The sequence below is a fragment of the Narcine bancroftii genome, chromosome 7 (assembly GCF_036971445.1).
Source record: "Narcine bancroftii isolate sNarBan1 chromosome 7, sNarBan1.hap1, whole genome shotgun sequence".
Taxonomy (NCBI): Eukaryota; Metazoa; Chordata; class Chondrichthyes; order Torpediniformes; family Narcinidae; genus Narcine; species Narcine bancroftii.
This window is the reverse complement of record NC_091475.1, coordinates 16311276-16334757: the sequence shown is the minus strand read 5'-3', so window position 1 is coordinate 16334757 and position 23482 is coordinate 16311276. Positions and strand designations below refer to the sequence as shown.

The 23482-nt window shown below is 43.1% G+C and overlaps 1 protein-coding gene across 2 annotated transcripts; it reads right to left on the bottom strand.

Moving 5' to 3' along the window:
• Nucleotides 1–1756: 1756 nt before the first annotated feature.
• LOC138739788 (potassium voltage-gated channel subfamily E member 2-like) lies at nt 1757–5366 on the bottom strand. Of its 2 annotated transcripts, XM_069892354.1 has the most exons (3): nt 5241–5366; nt 2863–3314; nt 1757–1975 (listed from the first exon to the last, which is right to left on the bottom strand). In XM_069892354.1, the coding sequence occupies exon 2, from the start codon at nt 3287–3289 to the stop codon at nt 2882–2884; it is 408 nt and encodes a 135-aa protein (XP_069748455.1). In that variant the 5' UTR covers nt 3290–3314; nt 5241–5366; the 3' UTR covers nt 1757–1975; nt 2863–2881. The 2 variants fall into 2 exon arrangements, with proteins under 2 accessions (XP_069748455.1, XP_069748454.1); XM_069892353.1 differs by having other exon boundaries at nt 1757–3314.
• Nucleotides 5367–23482: the final 18116 nt, after the last annotated feature.

The window sequence follows — 23482 nt, the reverse complement described above, 5'->3', positions numbered from 1 at the left end:
TATAGACTTTTGTTAAAAACAAAGCAATGGGAGTTTTGGATTTAATTCCAGATTCTTTTTCAGATAATCTGCAAAATGAAACTGATCTTGTATACCTTCGGTCCTGAACATAGACAGAAGGATTAATCTCTCATTTTAGTTTTTGTACTGTAGGACGCAAAGGTCATTCTCCCTAAAGGCACGTGCCACAGCGTACAAGGTCCTCATTCAATGTTTGCACTCAGGATGGGCATTTGTTGATGAGAAATTTTAGTTTACGGAATAAACATCTGAGCCTGATTTGGCAACTCAGTCTATTCTTAGATTTATTGTCATGTATACCATAGTTTCACTTTGCGTGCTATTCAGGCAGAGCATCAAAGCTACCATGATCTACCATTATTTTGGATTTAAAGGTTCGTGGAGAGACATATGGTAATAACAAAATAACAAGATCTATCATGCGATAGTCAAATTCAGTTTCTAGTGTTTTTAACAGTCCAGGCCAATCAGATTAATTCTTGGCACCTTCCTCCCATTTCATGAGCCTCTGGAAAATAGGTGTTCCATACCATCAGTCCCAGTCCTGGTAAAACCGGTCTCCATGGGCGCTGTGATGGTCCTGGCTATACTGCCCACTGAGTAGCCAATGCCCTCTCCCAGGTCGTGCCGTCCTCTGCCGCCATAGCCGATCTTCCTGTCCTCCCAATAACCTCCGGGCCCCTCTGCAATTGTGGTAACTACTGCTGGCTTGTGCTCTGCTGTAGCTGTGAGTGCTTAACCCACCCTACCATATAGGAGCTTAGCCGGAAGCAGGAGCACCAAGTGGCGCTGCAAGACCAATCCCAGCACCACCGTGCTGTGGAGCCAGAAACTGTGCTTTACCAATGGCCATCAAACCCCCATTTACAATAAATCATTGTCCCCACATTCCCATCAACTCCCACCCACAAACTAGGGGCAAACTGCAGTGGCCAATTAACTGACCAACCTGCACATCTATGGGAGGTGGGAGGGAAATGGAGCATGGTTAGCCTAGCGGTTAGTGCAATGCTATTACAGCAACCAGGACCAGTGTTTGAATCCACCTCTGTCCATCAGGAGTTTGAAAATATTCCCCGTCTCTGCATGGATTTTCTCTGGGTGAATTGATCTCCTCCCACTCTTCAAAATGTTGGGGGGGTGTAGGTCAATTGGGGGTAATTGGGCGGCACAGACTTGTAGGCCGAAAAGGCCTGTCACCCTGCTGCGTGCCTAAATTATTTTTAAAGTAGAGAGAGAGTTTTAGACTTTCATGTCACATGCCGTGGGAACTTGGCAAGAAAGTAAAGTTGAGGTTAAGATCACATCTACCATGATGCTCATTGAATGGCAGATGCTCATTTGCTCCACCTTTGCTCATTGTTTTCATGTTCTTGTATTCTAACCCTTGACAGTGATCACTTGGTGGCATAGGAACACTTACTTGCACTTATTGGCACAGTAATGGCCCTGGAAGGGATCTGTGAGAAAGTTGTGATTGAGAACATGGACTCAACAGGTTACCTCTCTGCTTTGAAGCTCACAAATGCCACGTCTGCTCCCCACGCCAATCTTTACACATTGATGCCCTAAAGATTTGCCTAGAGAAAGATCCATGAGGTCTGGCTCTGTGGTGCTGTGACTTAGAGTGAAGCCCGTTCTCATTGTGGCCTTTTGACCATCCTGATGCTGTGGGGCAATATACTACGCCTTCTTTGAAGATTAAAAAAAGGTGCTAAGGTCTGAGAGACAACAATGAACATACTGGTCCCTTTAATAGGTAATGGAAGCAAGACAACCCGTGTGAAAATGATGCACAATACACAAGGTGGGCGCCATGGTTAACATAGCTGTCAGAGCAATGCTATTAACAGTGCCATCGACCAAGGTTTGAATCCGGCACTGTCTGTAAAGAGTTTGCACGTTCTTCCCGTGCCTGTGTGGGATTCCTCTGGGTGCTCTGGTTTCCTCCCACCTTTAAAAAAAACACAGGGGAATTATAATTCAATTGGGGTATTTGGGTGGCATGGGCTTGTGGGCTGGAAGGGTCTGTTACTGTGCTGAATGTCTAAATTAATTTTTTTTTAAAGTGCAGGAGAAACTCAGCAGGTCATGCAACATCTATAGGAAGCAGAGGGTAATCTTAATGAAAGGCTCAGACTCAAGACGTTAGTCACCTTTTACTTCCTATGGATGCTGTGTGACCTGCTGGGTTTTCCTGCACTTTTTGTGGATTGCACTACAGTGTTATGTTCTGTGAGAAATGAATCATGGAGAGCTGAACTGTGCAGTACTGTTCCATATTTTCTGTGTTTTACCTGTTGACTTGTTTAATCTGTGGAATTCCCTGCCCATTCAAGACAAAATTGGAGAGATTTTTGCATAGTTGTGGAATTAAGGGATCTGGGGAAAAGGTAGGTTGGTGGAGATGAGACGATCGTCAAATCAGCTGTGATCTCATTGAACAGTAGAGTAGGCTCGATGGGCCGAATGGCCAACTGACTTTGCTGTTTGACTCCAGGTGAAAAATGATTCCTTGTTGCTTGGAGATTTCTTTTTTTTTAAAATCAGAAATAATTCCTATTTGCTCAACAAAAAAATTTATAGTAAAACCCCAGTATCCAGCACCCATGGGGATTGGGTACATGCCAGATAAGTGAATTTGCCGATTGCTTGAGATTATGTTTTGCATGATTGGTGAACTAGCTGCTCGGAGGTGCCAATTTTATACTTCTATATTTTTTTACCTATCTATTTTCTGAGATTTTTTTTGTCGGTTGTTTGAGGCTGCAAAATTCCGGATAATGGGGATATTACTGTACATCACTTTCTCTAATCACAGAAGAAGGGCAATTTCCTCACGTGGCATGGTTGGTGATATTCATTTGTAATGGACAGTCATGGTATCGTCTTGATCGGACAGGTTCTGAAGAGCCCTGGCCACATTTTCATTGATGTAGAATTTTGTGAAATCAGAGCTTAAGCCTTTTTCCTTCCTCACTTTCCTGGAATCATTAGCGATGTAGGTGTGGTATGGATCTTCCCGATGTTCTTGCCTCCTTGACCTCACTGTGCTGGCAAGTATGGAAATAATAATGGCTGTGAAGATGCCAAACATTACCAGTATGTATAAATAAGCAAATTCAAAATCTTCCTTCTGCAGGGTTTTATTCAGGGCTGTCGCCTGCTTTTGTTGAGCCAGATAGTCTTTGTAAAACTGTATAAAAAACTTCTCAAACATCAGCGTTATGTTGGTCTGTTCCAATAGCTTTCCTTCCTCTGTGTCCATTGTGCCAATTCTGTGGGACAAGATACTGAGAAGAAATTCTAATTAGTTTCATTGTTTTATGTTTATCATAAATGCTTTATTTTCTTCAGGGAAAGAAACTTTTCTACAAGATACACTGGCAGTGTTCCAGGGGCGAGGGTGTTCAGCCATTGGGCTAGACAGGGGACGCCGGGGTTTTTCTCCTTGGAGCAAGGAAGGTTGAATAAAGATAATAGAAAAGTCTGAGATTGTGGAAGATGGCTGGTATAAATTGAATTCTTTTTTTTAATTTAGACATCCAGCACAGTAACAGGCCCTTCCGGCTCACAAGCTCATGCTGCCCAAATACCCCAAATTGTTTTATGGCCCAGGTGAGAAGAAATGGAAAACAGTGAAATTCTGCTAACCCCTTCCAGACAGTGCTGGATTCGAATCTGGGTCACTCGTGCTGAGATAGCACAGCTCTAACCACTACACTAACCATGTCGCACAGTTGTGGTGCGCTGAGGTAGCAACAAGCAAGCACAAAACTCAAAAGACTGTACAACAGGCTTTATTCCAGTAAAAGTCTGAACACCAGTTCAAGCCTTGGTGGATCCCTGTGTGACTGGCTCAGGAGGGGCTGGCTCAGGTTTATATTCAGGTCGGCTGATTGACAGCCGGCCAGGTGGAGTCAGCCCCTTAGGTGGTCTTCCTGCAGGCACAAAGATTGCCCCCTGCAGTCGGCTAGTGGTTGTATCACCAAACCCAGTGAGAACTTGGTGAATGAATGAGTTTTGGTGACTGATACATGTCTTATATATTATGGCATTATGACTTTAATTTGGGATTATAGTCAGATGGTGCAACACTGTTACAGCACCAGCGACCTGGGTTCAAATCAGCATTGCCTGTTAGTTGTTTGTACATTCACCCCATGTCTACATGGGTTTCCTCTGGTTTCCTCCCACTTTTCAAAATGTACGGGGTTATAGGTTGATGGGAGTTTTCAGAATCAGAATCTGAATTTATTGTCTTGAGCATGTTCAAAATTTGTTCCTTTGTGGCAGCATCACAGGGCAAACATTTCTATAAAGCACTTATCAAAATAAATAAAAATAATGCAAGATAAAGGAAAAAGTGAGGCAGTGCCTGTGGTTCATTGTTCATTTGGAATCTGATGGCAGAGGGGAAGAAGCTGACCTTGTTTTCAGGCTCCTGTACCTTCTTCCCAATGGTTGCAGAGTGAGGAGGGCATGGCCTGGGTGGTGGGGGTCCTTGTGGATAGAGGCTGCTTTCTTAAGACGCTGCTTCTTGTAGATGTTTGGGTAGCAGGGGCTCTTGGACCGCGTGTCTGTCACCATGCTGTCCGTCGAAATTTAAACAGTGGTCTAAAAGACATATTCCCATGCTGTTCTGCTCTCTGTTCTAACTTTAGACTTACTGACAGGGTAGTATCGGCAACACAATATACAATCAGTACGATTTGGCAAAGATGGACTGATCACCAAGAAATCTCTGCACACATAAAAACCCATTGCTCACAGGTCTGAGGGCTACGTCTGGTCCTCAGACAATGGTGTGAGAGCCCCAGAGACCCAAGGCTGCAAGTGATTCCATTATTTTAATCAACACATGATCTGCTTTCCAGCTAATGAACTAATAAAGCTCTATGGCATCTGCTGTCCTAATATGCTGTGTGCTCAGCATTCTTAGTAATAACGTGAGGACAGTCAGATTACAGGCTCAGAGCTTCTCATATTTCTTAATTTAATAGCTAATTTAAGAAAGTCATTCTCTCTTTGGAAAAAATAATAACAGTCCAATTATCACTGACTGTAAAAGCAATTTCAGTGCAGTAGATAATGGATCCAGCTGACTTCTTGTGCACAAAACCTCTTTTGATCTTGAGGTAAATGAAGGAAACATACAGAAAAGTTTAATCATTTCCTGGCTGATATATACAATATACACAGTTATATAAAATGCTCACCAAGTTTGCAGCTGCTTTTTGTAGTTGTCCTTCTGAGCTTGAAGTCAAAGTGAACTGTGGGGCAGAGCAGTGCTCCACCAGGTGACCTTGACTGAAATCATATACCCCATTTATAAGAAGGTCGAAAGTTACTGACGATATGAAAACTACTATCAGCTCAATAAACAAATATCACGCAAGCTGCAGCGTGCAAGAATCACCTGGTGCCTACTAATTGAAGAGGTCATAGGGTGGTTTCTCTGTTCTCTGCCCAGTCACCTGGTCACAATGCTGACAATCACAGCAACAAAAGACTGTGCTTCCTGGTTCTCAGAGCTGTACAAGCACCAGGTAAGTTTAGGAACCCATATCTGAGACGGATCCAACACAGAAGCAGGCCATTTGTGATTGCAAAAACGACCCAATTAATTCCAGTCCCCTGCTTTTCCACAAAGCCTGGCCAATTTACAATCTGCATTCATTTATACTGTGAATATTTATTTGAGTCCGATGCCTACAGCAGTATCTAAGAAATGTATAGCAATATCATGGAAGTCAGATATAGATTTAGGTATGGAAAGATGGCATGAAGAAATTTGTAGTTGCATGCCATTAGAGAAGATTACTTATTATCTGCGATATCAATATCATGTGTTTTGCAAACTACAGCACCCATATTTATAAAATGTGGGTTTGGATATTTTATAGATTCTGAAGACCTCACTTCTTGCAATCGACTTTATGGTATAAATGTTTTATTTTCTTGGCATCCTCTCTTTTTCTTTCTTTCTTCTTTTCCTTTTCTCTTGGGGTGGGGGGGGAGGGGAGATGGGAGGGTGGGATGGTGGAGTGGGATTATATATGCCACATGTATAATTTATTTGAAATAATTTCTTGGAATTGAATGTAATGTAACTATTACTGTGAAAATTTATAAATAAAATAATTTTTAAAAAAGCATTTGAAAAGTCTCTTTGAGCTCCCCACTCATCCTTCTGTACTCCAATGAGCTGACAAATGTTCCTAATCCTATCATTCGAGGAAATTCTATTAAATCTTCTCCGAACCCTTTCCAACGCCAGCACGTCTTTTCTCAAGGCGCCCAAAACTGTACACAGTATACCAAGTGAGGTCTCACCAATAGCCTATGGAGTCTCAACATTACAACCCTGCTCTTATATGCTATTCCTCTTGAAATGCATGTCAACATTACATCTGCCTTCTTCACCAGCCAACCTTGCATTCGCCTTTTAGTCCCACCTGCACTAGAAATCAGTTGGTTGATTCCCCAAATAGCAAGAATGTTTTCCCTCAGATTAGGAGACCAAACTACATAGGAGATTCAAGGTGAGGCCTCACCAAGACCCTAGATAACTGCAATAAGACTCCCCTGCTTCTCTATTCAAAACCTCATACAATAAAGGCCAACAACTCCTCTGCCTGGCAGAACTTGTCCTCTCTCTAAATAACTTGCCCTTCACATCATCCCTCTTCCTCCAAATCAAAGGCATAGCCATGGGTACCTGCATGTTTACCTGTTTGTGCGCTCTGTGGAGCAATCCATGCTGCAAGCCTACATAGGCAAGAACCCCCCCCCCCCCCCCCCCACCGCCCCCAACTCTTCCTCTGGTATATCGAAGGCTACATCAGGGCTGCCTCATGCATCCATGATGAGCTTGTCAGCTTCACCTAATTTGCATCCAACATCCACCCTGCTCTCAAGTTCACCTGGCCCATCTCCGACAACACTACCCCCTTCCTGGATCTCTCAGTCTCCATCTTGGGAGACAAGCTTTCTGCTGATATATACTACAAACTGTCCAACTCTCACAACTACCTGAACTACATTTTCTCACTCCCTGTCCCCTGCAAGGATTCCATCCCTTTCCCTCAATTTCTCTATCTTTGCTGCATCTATTCCCAAGATGAAGTCTTCCAGTCCAGAGCTTCTGAAATGCCTGCCTTCTTCCACAAACATAACTTCCCCTCCACCACTATCAACTCAGTCCTCATCTCCTCCATTCCCTGCTCATCTGCCCTGGCCCCCCCTCTGCCTCTTGATGCAACAAACATAGAATCCCCCTCGTCCTTACCTACCACACCACCAGCCTCCCCATCCAAAATATCATCCTCTGGAATTTCCGACACTTACTACAGGATCCCACCACCAGTCACATTTTTCCCGCTCCTCTGCAGGGACTGCTCCCTCCATCATTCCCTCATGCACTCATCCCTCCCCACCCATCACATCCCTGGCATCTTCCCCTGGCCCCGCAGGATGTGCAGCATTTGCATCCCCACTTCCTCCCCAACCGTGATCCGGGGCCACAACCAGGCCTTTCATGTGTCGCACTCCAAAGGTCTCATGCCTGTCTATAGCCCTATGTATTGACCCACCCTGACCACCCACAGATTGGAGGAACAACACCTTATTTTCATGGCATGAACTTTCCATTAAACCTTCTAGCCTTTTCTTCCCCCTCCCCCATTTCCTGTCCTTCCAGTTCTTTCACCCACACAGCCCTACTCTCCACCCCCACCTCAATGCTGCCATCCCCTCCCTATAATCTCTTGCCCTGTCATCACCCCTTCACCCTCCTACCGTTTTGTTTGGACGCTAGCTGCCATTTTCTCATACTTTGATGAAGAGCTCAAGCCCGAAACATCGGTTATGCCTTTGCAACATTAAGGACATTGTTTGACCTACTGGAGCTTCTCCAGCATTTTGTGTTTTTGTGTCATTTGATTTCTTCACGACCAACTGTATCTGAGATCCAACACTATGACTAATGCACTGGGGGAAAATGAGTAACATGAAATCCTGTGTTGCCCTTAATCCCATGAGATTCAATGGCTTGGATGCCCTCTTTCCATATCTTTGATTCTATGGAGATCAGCTTTATCACTGAAGCACTGTCAATGTGATTAGAAATTCCTGATTTGGAATTCTTTCCACATACAGGAATAACACGAATCGTAATTAATATCAGTTTTTAGGTCAAATGTCTGTGGCAATCGCTTGAATTGAGGAGTGGCTTCTGGGGAGACACATCGTGACAAGGTTTTCTCTTCCATCATTTTGGGGATTCAGATGCCACCTGGTGGCCCAACAAGGCAAAGCAACCCCAGCAGGAAAAGAATTACTGGAGTGAAACATGGTTGGCGTAGCGGTTAACACAATGCCTTTACAGCACCGACTATCAGGAACGGGGTACGAATCCCGTGCTGAGTGTAAGGAGTTTGTAAGTTCTGCGTGGGTTTTTGCTGGATGCTCCGGATTCCTTCCACCATTTGAAACGTACCAAGGATATAGGTTAATTGGGTGTAAGTTGGACGGCACGGACTCGCCTGTTACCGTGCTGTATTTCTAAATATAAAAACTTAAACTTTCAATGTAAAAATCTTCAGACACTAAGATTGTAGTTAAAACAAAGAAATGCTGGAGGAACTCAGCTGGTCTTGCAGCGTCTGTTGGAAGTAAAGATATATAACTGATATTTCAAGCCTGTGCCCTTCCTGAAGGTTGGCCTCGACCTTCCCCAAATTTGAAGGAGAGCTCAGGCCTGAAACATCGATCATATATCTTAACCTCCTATGGACGCTGTGAGACTAGCTAAGCAAAGAATTTCTGAAGGGACTCAGCAAGTCCATGGCAGAAAACATCAGTCAACAATTCAGGCTTGAACCTTTCATCAAGACTAAAATAGAATTTGAAAATTTCAGGGAACAAAGCTCAGGGAAGGGCCAAGAGGTGATAGGATAGAAGGTATGTGAGGTTGAGAGACAGTTGGAGAAAGAAACCATTTGGAAGGAGGGGAGAAGAGAAAGTGAGAAAAAAAATGTAAGTACAGGAGTAGTTGAGAAGACCCGCAGACAGAGCTTGGGTGTTTGGCAAAGTGATCGCTCTTTAGTTTGGTTTGGAGAAGTGATCACCCACTCTGGTAGGATCAGTGAAATGAGCACCACTCTTTCTTTGGTTCAGCAACATGATCACCACTGTGTAGTTCAGTGAAGTGATCACCCATTCTGTGATTGGATTGGTGAAGTGATCACCCACTCTGTGGTTGGATCGGTGAAATGATCACCCACTCTGTGGTTGGTTTGGTGAAGTGATCATCCACTGTGTGGTTGGATCGGTGAAGTGATCACCACCGTCTGTGGTTGGATCGATGAAGTGATCACCTACTCTGTTTGGTTCGGTGAAGTGATCACCCACTCTGTGGTTGTATCGATGAAGTCATTGCCCACTCTGTGGTTGGTTTGGTGAAGTGATCACCCACTCTGTGGTTGGATCAGTGAAGTGATCACCCACTCTCTAGATGGTTCGGTGAAGTGATCACCCATTCTGTTTTGTTGGGTGAAGTGATCACCAAAACTGATATTAGAAAGAAGCAAGAGTCAGTCATCTGGCCATCAAACTTGCTCACCATTCAACAAGACTAATCAGGCCATGGACTCAGCTCCACTTACCCACATATTTGCATCCACATCAATTCTCAATACATACCTATCTGTGCCTTAAATATAGTTGATAAGAGAGGCCCTCCCACGTTCTTTGGCATAGAATTCCACAGATACTTCACGCTCTAAAAAAAAGCAGTTCCTCCTTGTGATGGAATTATGATTAATCTTTAATTATAAAATATATACTTCTTAGTAAAGTTAGTTTTTGGGTGGACAGGGATGCACACAGATACCACAGTCAGGGAGAGAAAACCATTTTGAAAGTCGAAATGTCTGTACCACCATTGTTAGTAAAAGATGTGTAGACAACATGGAATTACAAGAATGTTTCATTAGAAACTGAAGTACCTGTGCACTCAAGAAGGATTTCTGGTCAACCAACAGACCATCTGTTTGATTACACATGTTTTTAGAATGGAAATTAAGACAATAGTGTTCTGAGAGATGGCAGCTGTTCAAATAAGCAAGCTCTTGATTCAATGACCTGCTCAAACTGGCTGGATTCCGTTGGCTCATGATGCTTACTTCTGAACAGAATAAGTGACTTTTGCAGGAGGAAAACCACTTCTGACCGTCTCTTTAAGATAAAGAGGACAACCTTTGTGTCCATGAAAATGGCCACTTGTGATTAAGAAAGGAAAAGTAATCTTGCATTTGAAGTAGAACCATTGTTAGATAGTTCCTTCGTTCAGCCCTTGTCAGGGTTTGTGAAATCATTGTGGAAGAAAGAAAAGCCACTTCACTCTTTCTTTGAAAAGAGAACAGATTCATCATGAGTGGAACACAGATTCCAAAACTTCCGTACAAGAGAGGAAAAATCATATGAAGAAGCATTGCTCTAAAAACAACTCTACAAGAAATTCATGAATTTTAAAGAGGACTGATGACTTAAACGCTTCAAAATAATTGACAATTGCATTTGAGCAACAGTTAAAAGAAATCTGATGCCTCATACTTACTCCGTAATTACTTTTGAGCAGCAGTAAAGACTTTGAGTTTCAACATAAAAGCTTTTTGAGACTGAACTTTAAAATCATCTCTTCAGTATCAAGCTTAAACTGTAATGGTTTGGGTATTCTTCTTTGGCTTAGCTTCGCGGACGAAGATTTATGGAGGGGGTAAATGTCCACGTCAGCTGCAGGCTCGTTTGTGGCTGACAAGTCCGAGGCGGAACAGGCAGGCACGGTTGCAGAGGTTGCAGGGGAAAATTGGTGGGTTGGGGTTGGGTGTTGGGTTTTTCCGCCTTTGCCTTTTGTCAGTGAGGTGGGCTCTGCGGTCTTCTTCAAAGGACGTTGCTGCCCGCCGAACTGTGAGGCACCAAGATGCACGGTTTGAGGCGGGATCAGCCCACTGGCGGTGGTCAATGGGGCAGGCACCAAGAGATTTCTTTAGGCAGTCCTTGTACCTCTTCTTTGGTGCACCTCTGTCACGGTGGCCAGTGGAGAGCTCGCCATATAACACAATCTTGGGAAGGCGATGGTCCTCCATTCTGGAGACGTGACCCACCCAGCGCAGCTGGATCTTAACACATATGTGCATAGTGGGATTAAGTTAGAGTTAAGTAAAAAATTTTATGTTATTAATAATTAATAATAAAAATGTTTTGAAAATGCCATTTGCCGATGATGCATTATTATTGGCTGCTGGTTTAGTAGGAACTTAAATCTACTCACACAAATTTTGAGACAATGTCCCCTAGTTCCAGTTTCAATCGCTTCTCTTCCATTCATCATTCTATATGTTTCTCTGAGATCTTTTCTCATCTTCTAGACTCCAGTGAGTATAGCCCTGTGGCATTTTGGGAAAGTAAGATGCTTTGCTAATATATCCAGCAGTGTTTAGTATATCTTCTTCCATGAAGACAGATTAAAAACTAATTACAGTAAAGCCCCTAGTATCTGGAATTCAAGCAACTGGTAGCCTCAAGTAACCAGTAAAAAAAAAATCAAAGAAAATAAATAAAAATTAAAATAATTAAGAATCAAGTTGGAAGGATTATTTAAATTTAAATTAACACTTGATCCATTATTATTTTTAGTGGGATGTGCTACCACATTGACATTAAATTGGATAAATTTCAAATGGCATTTATTTGCTTAGCTTTGGCAGTTGCTAGGAAATGTGTAGCAGTTATGTGGAAGGACAAAATGAGTTGAATATTCAAAGATGGCATGCTGTGCTCCTTTCAAAAAGATAACATAACTTACATGATAATTACTCTTTTTTTTATTAAAAAATGGGATCTATAATCTGAAATGTATGGGTTTGGAAATAAAATAGTTTATTAGAGTAGAATGGCTCTCTACGGTGGCTAATAATAATAATTAATACTGCTATTTTCTGGTTTTTTTGAGGGGAAGTAGAGGTTAGTGGGGAGGCTGGGAGGGAGGGAGGGGTTATATAGGGAGAATTTTTTTGTATTAATAGACTTTAAGATCTGTATTTTACTTTTTTTCTGAATAAATAAAGTTTTTTTAAAAAAAGAATTCATTAAAAATATGTATGTTTAATATTGGCATGCTCCAGCGTTAGTTTGCCAATCAATCGCTCACCAGGCGACCACTTCCTTCTTCGTGACCGATGTAAACAAACAGAGGTGACTTAAACAACACTAGGCTCTGAAGATCTCCTTGTGATGTTAAGTACAGCAGACTATTTTTGTTTATTGTCTTTTAAACTGTTCATTCTGACTTGCAGATGTCTCGCCTTAATAAAGTTCTTCTACAGAGATATAAGGGAAATAGTGGAATGGCTCTGCCTAACTTTAGATTTTACTATTGGGCAGTCAATTTTGGACTTTTTTTTCAAAATCATTCTGACCACCCTATTATTGGTATCAATGGAGTTGAATTCCACCCCCCACCCCCGACTGCCAAAATTTTTCCAATTTAGTGCCTCTTGACTCTTCATTTCCATTTTCAACTGAGTTAATAGATAATCCCGTTGCTGAACTTTCTGTGAGAATTTGGGCTCAGTTGAGAAAACATTTTGCATTTTCGTAATTTCTCTCCTTCAAGCCCTATCGTATCTAATCACCTTTTTCAACCTTCTTTGCATGATGCTATTTTTTCAGAAATGGTACAGGGAGGGTACTCACAGTTTTAAGGTTCTGCTCATTGATGGATATTTTGCATCATTTGAGCAGCTTTCTGCAAAATTCAACCTGCCCAAATCTCAATTTTTTAGATATTTGAAAATCTGACATTTTCTTGAACCACAACTTTCTGTTTTTCCAAGATTTTGAATCAAATTTTGTAGATGAGGTTTTCTTAGTTGGATGCCTTCTTGTAACGGTTTAATGTCTACAATGTACGAGAAATTGTTATCTTTAAAAGAGACTTCACTAGTTAAAATTAAAAATGCTTGGGAACAGGATTCAAATTTGATTATATCGAAAGTGGATTGCGACACAATTCTTAAGTTGGTTAATATATTTTCATTATGTGCTGATTGTTGGTTATTAAAATTTAAGGTGGTACACAGGTGAAATTGTCTAATTTTCACTCTGATATAAGTCCTTGTGGTGACAGGTGTAAGGGCAGAGAAGTGTCATTGATTCATATGTTCTGGGCTTGTCCTAGTCCAGACAAATACTGGAGAGAGGTTTTCTGCAATTTGTCTACAATTTTTAATATAGATTTAGTACCGAATCCTTTGGTGGCCCTCTTCACTCCACTGGAGGGAATGATTCTTCTTTGTCCCTGGATCAGAAGTTGTGCTATCTCTTTTACCTCTCTTTTGGTGAGTCATGTGATTTTATTTAGATGGAAGGATGCTGCCCCACCTACTCATGCTGTTTGAATATGGAAAAAATGCATTATTCGATTAATAATTCAGATATAAGATTTCAGATGTTGTGGGGCTCATTTATGACTCACTTTCTTATTTTTAAATTTCACTTAAATGTCATTGAATTGTCTGAAGTAAAAACAATGCTGGAGAAACTCAGCAGGTCAAATGATGTACTTTATATAACATTATTTTTGCCATATGAAGTACTGCTTGACCAGTTAAGTTTCTCCAGCATTATGTTTTTACCTTGGCTGGTGGACTCTAGTTCCATTCTAGAGAATCAAAATATGAGCTAACACTCCGACACTGCTAGGAGGGAGCACTGCACTGTCAGGAATCCCAGTGTTTGGGTGAAATTTTATGCCAAAGCCTTGCCTGCTACTTCAAGTTGATTCAGAAGACCCCACAGCATCTCCACGAGGAAGAGCAAGGGAGTTTCCCTCTTGCACCGGTGACACGTGTCTCTCAACAACATGAGTGATGTTGATCCTGGGAGCTTATTTTGTGTTTAGTTCTTTCATCACAGCACTCAGTAATCTTCAAGCATATTTGAATGACTGTGGCGGAGCACATATTTGAGGTGGCGAACTGACCCCTCTTGTTACCACATGACTCCAGTTTTTAGAGGGGAAATCAGTGTATTATGTCAGTGTAATCCATATATTGTCTGGGACTTCCATACTGTAAAATAGCTGGATGGCTTGGAGTTTGTCAGACGTGTTCAGGAAAGTTTTATAAATCAATATATAGAGGTACCATCAAGAGAGGATGCAGTACTGGATCTCCTATTAGGGAGTCAGACAGGTCAGGTGACAGAAGTATTTTGGGTCCTGTGACCATAATGTCATTAGTTTCAAGTTAATTATGGATAAGGATAGACCTGGCCCTTCAGTTGAGATTCTAAATTGGAGAAAGGCCAATTTTGTGAAAATGAGAAAGGATCTAGGAAAAGTCGATTGGGATAAGTTGTTTTCTGGCAGTAAGTGGACAGCCTTCAAAGGCAACATTTTGAGACTGCATGCTCCTGTCAGGATTAAAGGCAAAGTTAACAGACGTAGGGAACCTTGGTTTTCAAGGGATATTAGCAATCTGGTTCAGAGGAAGAGAGAGATGTGCAGCAGGTATAGGCAACAAGGGGCAAATAAGACACTAGATGAGTATAGAAAATGAAAGAAAATACTTAAGAAGGAAATCAGGAAGATAAAAGGTGGTCACGAGGTGGCTTTGGCAGATAATGTGAAGGTAAACCAGAAGGGTTTCTACAAGCACATGAAGAATAAAGGGATAGTAAGTGACAAAATTGGTCCCCTAGAAGATCAGTGTGGTCTTAAACTGTTTTTTTGCATCATTATTTAGTCAGGAAACTGGTATAGTGGATAAGGAAGGAAGGGAAACAAGCATGAGTGGAGTGGCATGGAACATATAGAGATTAAAGAGTAGGAGGTGCTTGCTGCCTTACAGCGAATAAAGGTAGGGTTAGATCCTCCTGTACATCATCAACCATCAAGCGCCCTTTTGCTCCAATCTCACTTTTTATCCCGCTCCCCCCCCCCCACAAGAGAATTCACGCCAGGCTGCAGGCTGCCAAAGGAAGTAGTCGAGGTGCTGGCTGCCTGCGCATCACTGGAGACTGATTCTGGGGACCGTAGATCGGGACTGGAACTCGTGAGGAAGCATGGATCCAGAACAGCTTCCAAATCATATCGGGAGGTTCGGAGCCAGGGACCCAGAAGGGTCACTTTGATTTTAAATATCAGCTTTATTGTCAGAGTATCACACACAAACCTGAGATTCCTTTTTCTAGCAGGCGAGGCAAAATCACCACTTATTGGTAGTACAAAAAAAATTGTGCCCAGCATATACATATAAACAAGTAAAGAACTTTAAAAAAAAATCAATGAACTGCACAAGAAAGAGTCCTTAAATGAGTCACTGATTGAGGTTGTTGATGAGGAATCTGATGGTGGAGGGGTAGCAGCTGTTCCTGAACCTGGTGGTGCGAGTCTTGTGGTACCTACACCTCTTTCCTGATGGTAGCAGCGAGAACAGAGCTTGTGCTGGGTGGTGTGGATCAATGATGAGAGCTGCTGCTCTCTGATGGCAACGTTTCCTGAAGATGGTGGGGAGGATTTTGCCTGTAATGTCCTGGGCTGTGTCCTCTATTTTTTTGGAGGGCTTTATGCTCAGGGCTATCGGTGTCCCCATTCCAGACTGTCATGCAGTTGAGTAGCCCACTTTCTGCACTTTTCTGGCTCTCAGGTTCACAGCTAGAGGCCACGTGGCCATGGAAGATATGAGTGCCCTGGAGGCGGTGGTATCGGAGCAGGTGCTGGGATCCACTTACATTCTGCCTCTGAAGGGTCTTTTTTGTTCCTGATGACTAACTGCTTCTCTTTGTGTGCCTTTACAGAACAACCAAAAGTAAATAAATTTAATGATTTATGCACATGACAAGACAAAGGAGATGATCTTGGACTTCAGGAGGACCTGAAACGACCACCTCCACTTGTGGTGGTACACCACTGGCCTCCTGCAGGGGGCAACCTCTGTACCTGCAGAAGAACACGGGGACAAGACAACACCTGTCCAGCTGTCAATCAGCCAACCTGAATTGACCAAGCCCCACCCAGTCAGGTGTCAATCACCCTCCGGGATATAAACCTGAGCCGGCCCTTTGAAGACACTCTCAGAGTTTACAGCAGCTCTCCTCACAGCTGGCTCTGTGGAAGTTCATGTCAAATAAAGCCTGTTGTACAGTCTTCTGTGTTTGCTTCTGACTGACAGCACACCACACCACTACACATCACCAACTCTCTAGTAGAGAGAGAGTGGAGAGCATCAAGTTCCTTGGAGTCCACTTAACTAGTAACCTATCGTGGACACACAACAGCACTTCACTTGTCAGGAAGGCGCAACAGCGACTGCACTTCCTGAGAAGGCTGAGGTGGGCAAGGCTTCCGGCCACCATCCTGTCAACTTTCTACAAGAGCTTTATTGTGAACGTCCTGGCCGGCTGCCTTGTATAGGGCATTGGATCAGAGGTCAATCCACAGGACTAGAGAGGCGGCAGAGAGCATCACTGGGGTCTTCCCACCCCCCGTCAATGTTGTCTATGGGATCAATGTCTGAAAAGGGCTCACAAAATCATTAAGGCCCCTACCATCCCATACGCAGCATCTTCCAGCTACTCCCGTTGGGTGAGAAATACAGAAGTATCAGAGCCAGTGCACAACCTGGCTGAGAAACAGCTTTTTCCCATGAGCACGCGGGGCTCCTCATGCAAACCCCCTGAGACTTCACTGTTTATTTAACAATGTATTTATTTTTAAATATCTTTGGCTTGGCTTCGCGGACGAAGATTTATGGAGGGGGTAAAAAGTCCACGTCAGCTGCAGGCTCGTTTGTGGCTGACAAGTCTGATGCGGGACAGGCAGACACGATTGCAGCGGTTGCAAGGGAAAATTGGTTGGTTGGGGTTGGGTGTTGGGTTTTTCCTCCTTTGCCTTTTGTCAGTGAGGTGGGCTCTGCGGTCTTCTTCAAAGGAGGTTGCTGCCCGCCAAACTGTGAGGCGCCAAGATGCACGGTTTGAGGCGTTATCAGCCCACTGGCGGTGGTCAATGTGGCAGGCACCAAGAGATTTCTTTAGGCAGTCCTTGTACCTTTTCTTTGGTGCACCTCTGTCACGGTGGCCAGTGGAGAGCTCGCCATATAACACGATCTTGGGAAGGCGATGGTCCTCCATTCTGGAGACGTGACCCATCCAGCGCAGCTGGATCTTCAGCAGCGTGGATTCGATGCTGTCGACCTCTGCCATCTCGAGTACTTCGACGTTAGGGGTGTAAGCGCTCCAATGGATGTTGAGGATGGAGCGGAGACAACGCTGGTTGTCACCAGCGTTTTTAAATATGAACTGCATATAAATCATGTGAGCTACGTCTGTATATGCATTTGCATGTTTTTTACATGAAGAACTGATGAACACGGTTTCGTCCAGTTGTACTTATACAATTGAATGATAATAATAAACTTGAACTTGCTGTAAGTTCCTTGAGCTCCCACAAGATTCCACACAGGACAATTTACAGTGTTAAATTAAATTACCAATCCATGTCTTGAAAGGTCAGCCGAAGTGTTTGCTATACCCGGCAGGGCCATATGATGGCGGTATATCCCCATGTGTTCAACACCAAGGCTCACTGCAACAGCTTGCATGTAAGAAACAGCTTTAAGATACAAGATGCTTTTATTGACATGTGATAAAACAGATGAAAGATTATGCAAAATTGCCTTTAGTCTGCCATAAATGTGGCAAAATGTCCTGTGACACTTCCCAAGATGTTTCCAAGTAAAACTTGAAAATGTGTCACAGAGTAGACCAGGAAAAGCAACAGAATTTTTTTTAGACATATGGCACGGTAACGGGCACTCTCGGCCGTGCCACCCAATTACACCCAGTTAACCTACATCCCCCCAGTATGTTTTGAAGGGTGGGAGGAAACCAGAGCACCCAGAGGTAACTCACACAAGTCATGGGGAAAATGTACAAACTCTGTACAGACCCAGGGGTCGCTGGCGCTGTGACAGTGTTGCGCTAACTGCTATGTTAATCATGCCCCCCCTTCAAAAAATTATTAATTTTTTAAAAAGTTATTAAAGGTTTTTAATACAATTAGTTACAATTATTAAAAGTTTTTAAAGAGCATAGTTAAAGAAACAGAATTTAGCATAACAATTCCAGAGCTTTGGGCCTTGGCTTCCAATGGTAGAATAATTAGACTGGGAAATGATGAGACTAGAACTGGAAAGCATTATCAGAGGGTCTTAGGGTTTAAGGAGATTTTAGGAGAGAGGGTCAAGAGATACCTATTACCTTACTTAGATGCTGCCTGATCTGCTGAGTTTAATTTAATTTTAATTAAGAGACACAGCACGGTACCAGGCCCTTCTGGCCCAGGAGTCAGAATATACCCATCTAACTAATTAACCTACTAACCCTGTTGTCTTTGGAACATGGAGGGAAACTGGAGCGCCCAGTGAAAACCCATGCAGGTCACAGGGAGAGCGTACAGAACTCCCTACCACAGCAGATTTGAACCTGGGTCACTGGCGCTGTAAATGTGTTGTGCTAACCACAAGGCTGACCGTATCATCCTCCACACTGCTGTGAATGGCTCCAGATGTCATCCAGCTGGGGTACTTCCAGCAGTGATTAGTTGCTCCAGTTCACAAGATACAGGAGCAGAAGTGGGCCCATCAGCCCATTGAGTCTGCTCTGCCATTCTAATCATGAGCTGATCCCTTCTCCCACTCAGCCCCACTCCCCGACCTTCTCCCCTTAACCCTTGATGCCATGACTAATCAAACATCTGTCAATCTCTGCCTTAAATATACCCAACAACCTTGCTTCCATAGCCACCTGTGGCAACAAATTCCACAGACTAAAGGAATTTTTCCACATCTTTGTTTTAAATTGACGTACAATTATCCCGAAGTTATGCCCTCTTGTCCTAGATTCCCTTACCAAGGGAAACAACCTTGCCACATACTCTGTCCAGAACTTTCAAAATATGTTGCTCGCCACCCCCATCCTTCTGTACTCCAACAAATACAGACCAAGAACAAACAAACATTTCTCATATGCTAACCATTTCATTCCTGATATCATTCTAGCAAATCTTCTCTGAACCCTCTCTAACGTTAGCACATCCTTTCTCAAATAAAGTGCCCAAACTGTATACAGGATTTGCAGCGAAACAATCCCCCTTGGTCTGGAGTGGATGCCATGGCGGTCAAATGTGAGGCATTTTAGAATCCTGTTAGAAATCTGACCATTCAAATGATCCACACACCCACTGCTTCTAGGTGGCCTGAACTTTTTCCATAAATTTTGCGTAGAGCCCTTCCCAACCTGGAAGTGACTAACATTCACTGAGTAAAAGGAGAAATATTATAAAATCCTAACTTCATCTGAGCCATCTTGTGACACACTTGGAATTGTTATGAACAATAAAAGAAACAGCTTTACGAAACAAGTAACTAGTGAAAACAGATTTCGTATCACAAGACCATGAGATAAGTGTAGTCTTGCCACAGTATCCTCTCAGAAAGTAGCAACAATATTACAGCTCTCTGCAGAATATCGTGTAATGTTTTGAGGTTCCACGCACATTGTTGCTCAAAGGATATTATGTTGAAACTCAAAGGGAGAGAAACAATGTACATACAGTGATCAAGTTCAAGGTTGAAGGTGTGGTGGCTCCTGGGCCACTCGAGGTAAAAAATCCCACAGCTGCCTGCTGACTTTAACTTGCAGATTTTATTTTTGCACCAGTTAGTTCAGATTCTCAGCTGACCTCTTCATACTGGATGCATGCGTTTTACTGGAGTAAAAGTACAAGAAAGCCCCAAGTATCTGAAATTCCAGCAACTGGAGGCCTCAAACAACCGGCAAAAAAAATGAGTGAAAAATATGGAAGTTTAAAATTGGTGCTGTAGCGGCTCAGTGGAGGCTTAATCGAACTGGCTCGGGAGGTTCCAAGTGACGTCATGACGCCACAATGCGATGGCATCATATGGAACGCGCAAGGTTTTAAAAGCTGTCAGTGATTGTTTGAGTAAACGACCTTTACTGAATGTTTGATCATTTACTTGTTCTTCATTTCACACTGAGACACAGTTGCTACTGCGCATCTTGCCGTTAGTTTGCCAATCCATGGAGCCATGCAATCTCAAGCAAACAGAAAATGTACTTATCTGGCATCTACCAATTCCCATAGGTGCTGGATTCCGGGGGTGGGGGGGGGGGGGGTGGTTTACTGTACTAGACAATCCAACCTTATTAGAGATATTTATTCTTTCCCATTTACCTTTCCCAGATTTCTCTCTGCAGATTAAAATGATATTGTTTTCCTGTTTTCCCAGTTCTGTTAAAAGGTCAAAAAGTGAATGACTAGAAGAACCCAAGTTAGTGGCAGGAGACAGATGGTTGACGTTTCAGGTCAAGAGTCTACACCGGTCTCAACCTGTAACAATGAATACTCCCTCTGCTACCTCACCCACTGAGTTCTGCTAGCAGCATGCCTTCATTTCCTCCAGGTCATAGCATCTGCAGTCTCTTGAGTCTCTCCCTTGAAGGATCTCTGACCTGAAACATTAACTCTCCACGGATGTTGCCTGACCTGCTGAGTGTTTCCAGCATTTTCTTATTCCTTCTGAGCACAGGGGAAGTCTACTTCATCAAACTTCTGCCCCTTCCCTTTCAAAGAGCCATCGAATCTGCACACGCCTACTCATTTCCTTCTTGCTGTTAAATGATGAGACACTGCTTTAACTGTACTTTTCTCTACATCTTGTACTTGGTCGTTGTTACACTTCACTCTGCTCTTTTGTTCTTGCACTACCTTGTGTATTTATGTACAGGTTGAGGAAAACTTTTAAGTGTATTTTTCTCCACATGACATTGAACACTTGAATAGTCCCTCTTTTACAACTATTCTGACGTCTTCACCCATCAACTATGTTCCTCCCAAACTACTGTGGTGTGAATCATTGTGTGAAAGATGAAAGTCTGAATTAAAGACTCCCTTCACCATTCCTCCCCCACCCCCCACCCCCCAACCTTCTCTCTCCAGTCTTTAATTCTGAGGCCTGCTTATTTTTACTACTGGTTCTCAATCTTTCCTTTTCACTCGCTTATCGCCTTAAGTAATTCTTTACTAACCACATCCCGTGTCGACGTGGGTTTCCTCCGAGTGCTGTCAAAAAATACCAAGGCTGTACATTAATTGGCTGCAATTTAATGGCATAGGCTCATGGACCAAAAAGGTCTATTACCATCTTTATGTCTAAAAACAAGGAAAATAACTGGGGGGTCCATGGCCGAAACCTGCACTTGGGTGCTGTTAGGGTAGAGTTTGGGCATTCCCCCGATCTCCAAGTCAGTCTTCCAGGAACTCCAGTTACCTTCCACATCCTACTTGTTGGTAGGTAATCTTACTTGCCTCTGCGTGCATTGGTTAGTGGTTTCTCAAAAACACGGGGTTAATATAAGTGGGGTTTGGTTGCAGGGGCAGACTCAATGGACAGAAGTGCTCGTTTTTCTGCCACCACAGACATGCTAGAGAAAGCCAGCAGGTCACGCAGCACCCATAGGAAGCAGTGTAACTAACATCTCGGGCCTGAGCCTTTCGTTGGGGTAGAGACTAAGGGCTCAGGCCCAAAATGTCAACTCCCTTTCACTACCCATGGATGCTGCGTGACCTGCTGCGTTTGGGTAATGCACTTGACCCCAGCACCTGTAGATTCTCTTGTTTCCCTCCTAATTCTCTGCCATATCATTGGTGACCCTCTCTCTTTCTCTCTCTCTCTCTCGCTGCACTCCTGCAAATCGCAAATTTTGTTCATCCCTGTTTGCCTGCAGTTCTGAAGTTCCCTCAAAACATCCCCCCCCACCCCCCCTCCCTGCCTCTCTCTTCTAAAATCCACAGGATTGGAACACTTTCTTGAAAAGCAAATATATTTGAGTACAAGAGTAAGGAAGTCATGTTGCAGCAAAATAAAACTCTGTGGAGGCCCCACTTGAAGTATTGTGTTCACTTCTGGCTGGCCCATTATGCGAAGGCTGTGGAAAGGGGACAGGAGAGGTTTACCAGGGCACTGCCTGGATTAGAGGGGATGAGCTATGGGGAGATTTCTCTGGAGCATTGGCAGCTGAGAGGAGAACTGATAGAAGTTTATAAAATGATCAGAGGCACTGATAGGAGGAATAGTTGGAATCTTTCCCCAGGGTAAAAAAGATCAATCACTAGATAACATGAGGGGGAATTTTAAAGGAGATACATGAGAGTGATGGGAACCTGGAATTAGCTGTCAGATGTAGTGGTGGAAGCAAACACAGTTGCAGCTTCCAAATAGACTTATGAATATGGAGAGAATAGAGAGATATGTATCCTAATTCAAACTGCAGAGATGTTTAATTTGGGCATCAATATCCGCACAGGCATTGGGGATGAAGTGCCTGTTCTTGAGTGGTACTGTTCTATTCAGAGTTGTTTAAATTTGCCACTTGTAGAGGAATTAATTGGAGTCGAGATTAACAAGTTTTAATCGCTATAAACCTCCAGTCACATCTTACATGGTGTTGGCCCAATTCCAAGGCAGTTCTGAGGGAGAGGATGGGCAATACCCCCTTCATTAGGAATCTTGGAAGGGGAGGAGTTACAGTATCGGGGTGGCCCAACCAGTACAGTGTAATACAGGTTTCACCACACCACTGAATGCCCTCGACAACAGACTGAAAGGTCTGTGAATTGCTTGAGCTGAATGTAACTACTTGTCAATTATCCATAGTGGTGTTCCAGAGTCTGTCACACTCCCCTTGCGAATTGAAAGAAGGTTTACCGTTTTGCAATTCAGCTGGGCTTGGGTTCCTTAGAGGTTCCTAAGAAGACTCATACGTTTGATATTATCCATGCTAAAAATGTACACACGTTGTTCAAACGTTTCTCACAGCTTGGACCATGACTGTGAGTTCCAGCAGAAGCGTTCAAAGCACTGTGGTCCCTTTTCTGAAGACTGGTCACAAGAGTTGAATTGAAGATTTTACTCTGTCATCAAAGGTGTACCCGGCAATTGAAGGGGTTCTGTTTTTACAGACTGTTGGTCAATTTTGTGGGCAAGTTGGCAACCACACAAATATCACTTGGTATGGCAACCAAACCTTCACAGTTGTGACAGAATATATAGATATGTTTTTGGGAGATAAATTGGGAAAGGTTTGTTAGAGTAGGTTGCATACAAACACTTTAAAGCAGATCTTATTTAAAATACTGGAGCTCTGCCCCATGCTAGACATTACGGGGCCTCAGAGCTTTTGCAAGAGCTTTGAAGAATGCTCAAGAGACTTCACTAATGGATTGTTGTTTACAAAGGGCAACAGATGAGAGATCTTGTTGGAGCCGCAGATTGTCTAGAAGAGAACTTGTTGTTCTAAGAAGGTCATGTGGTTT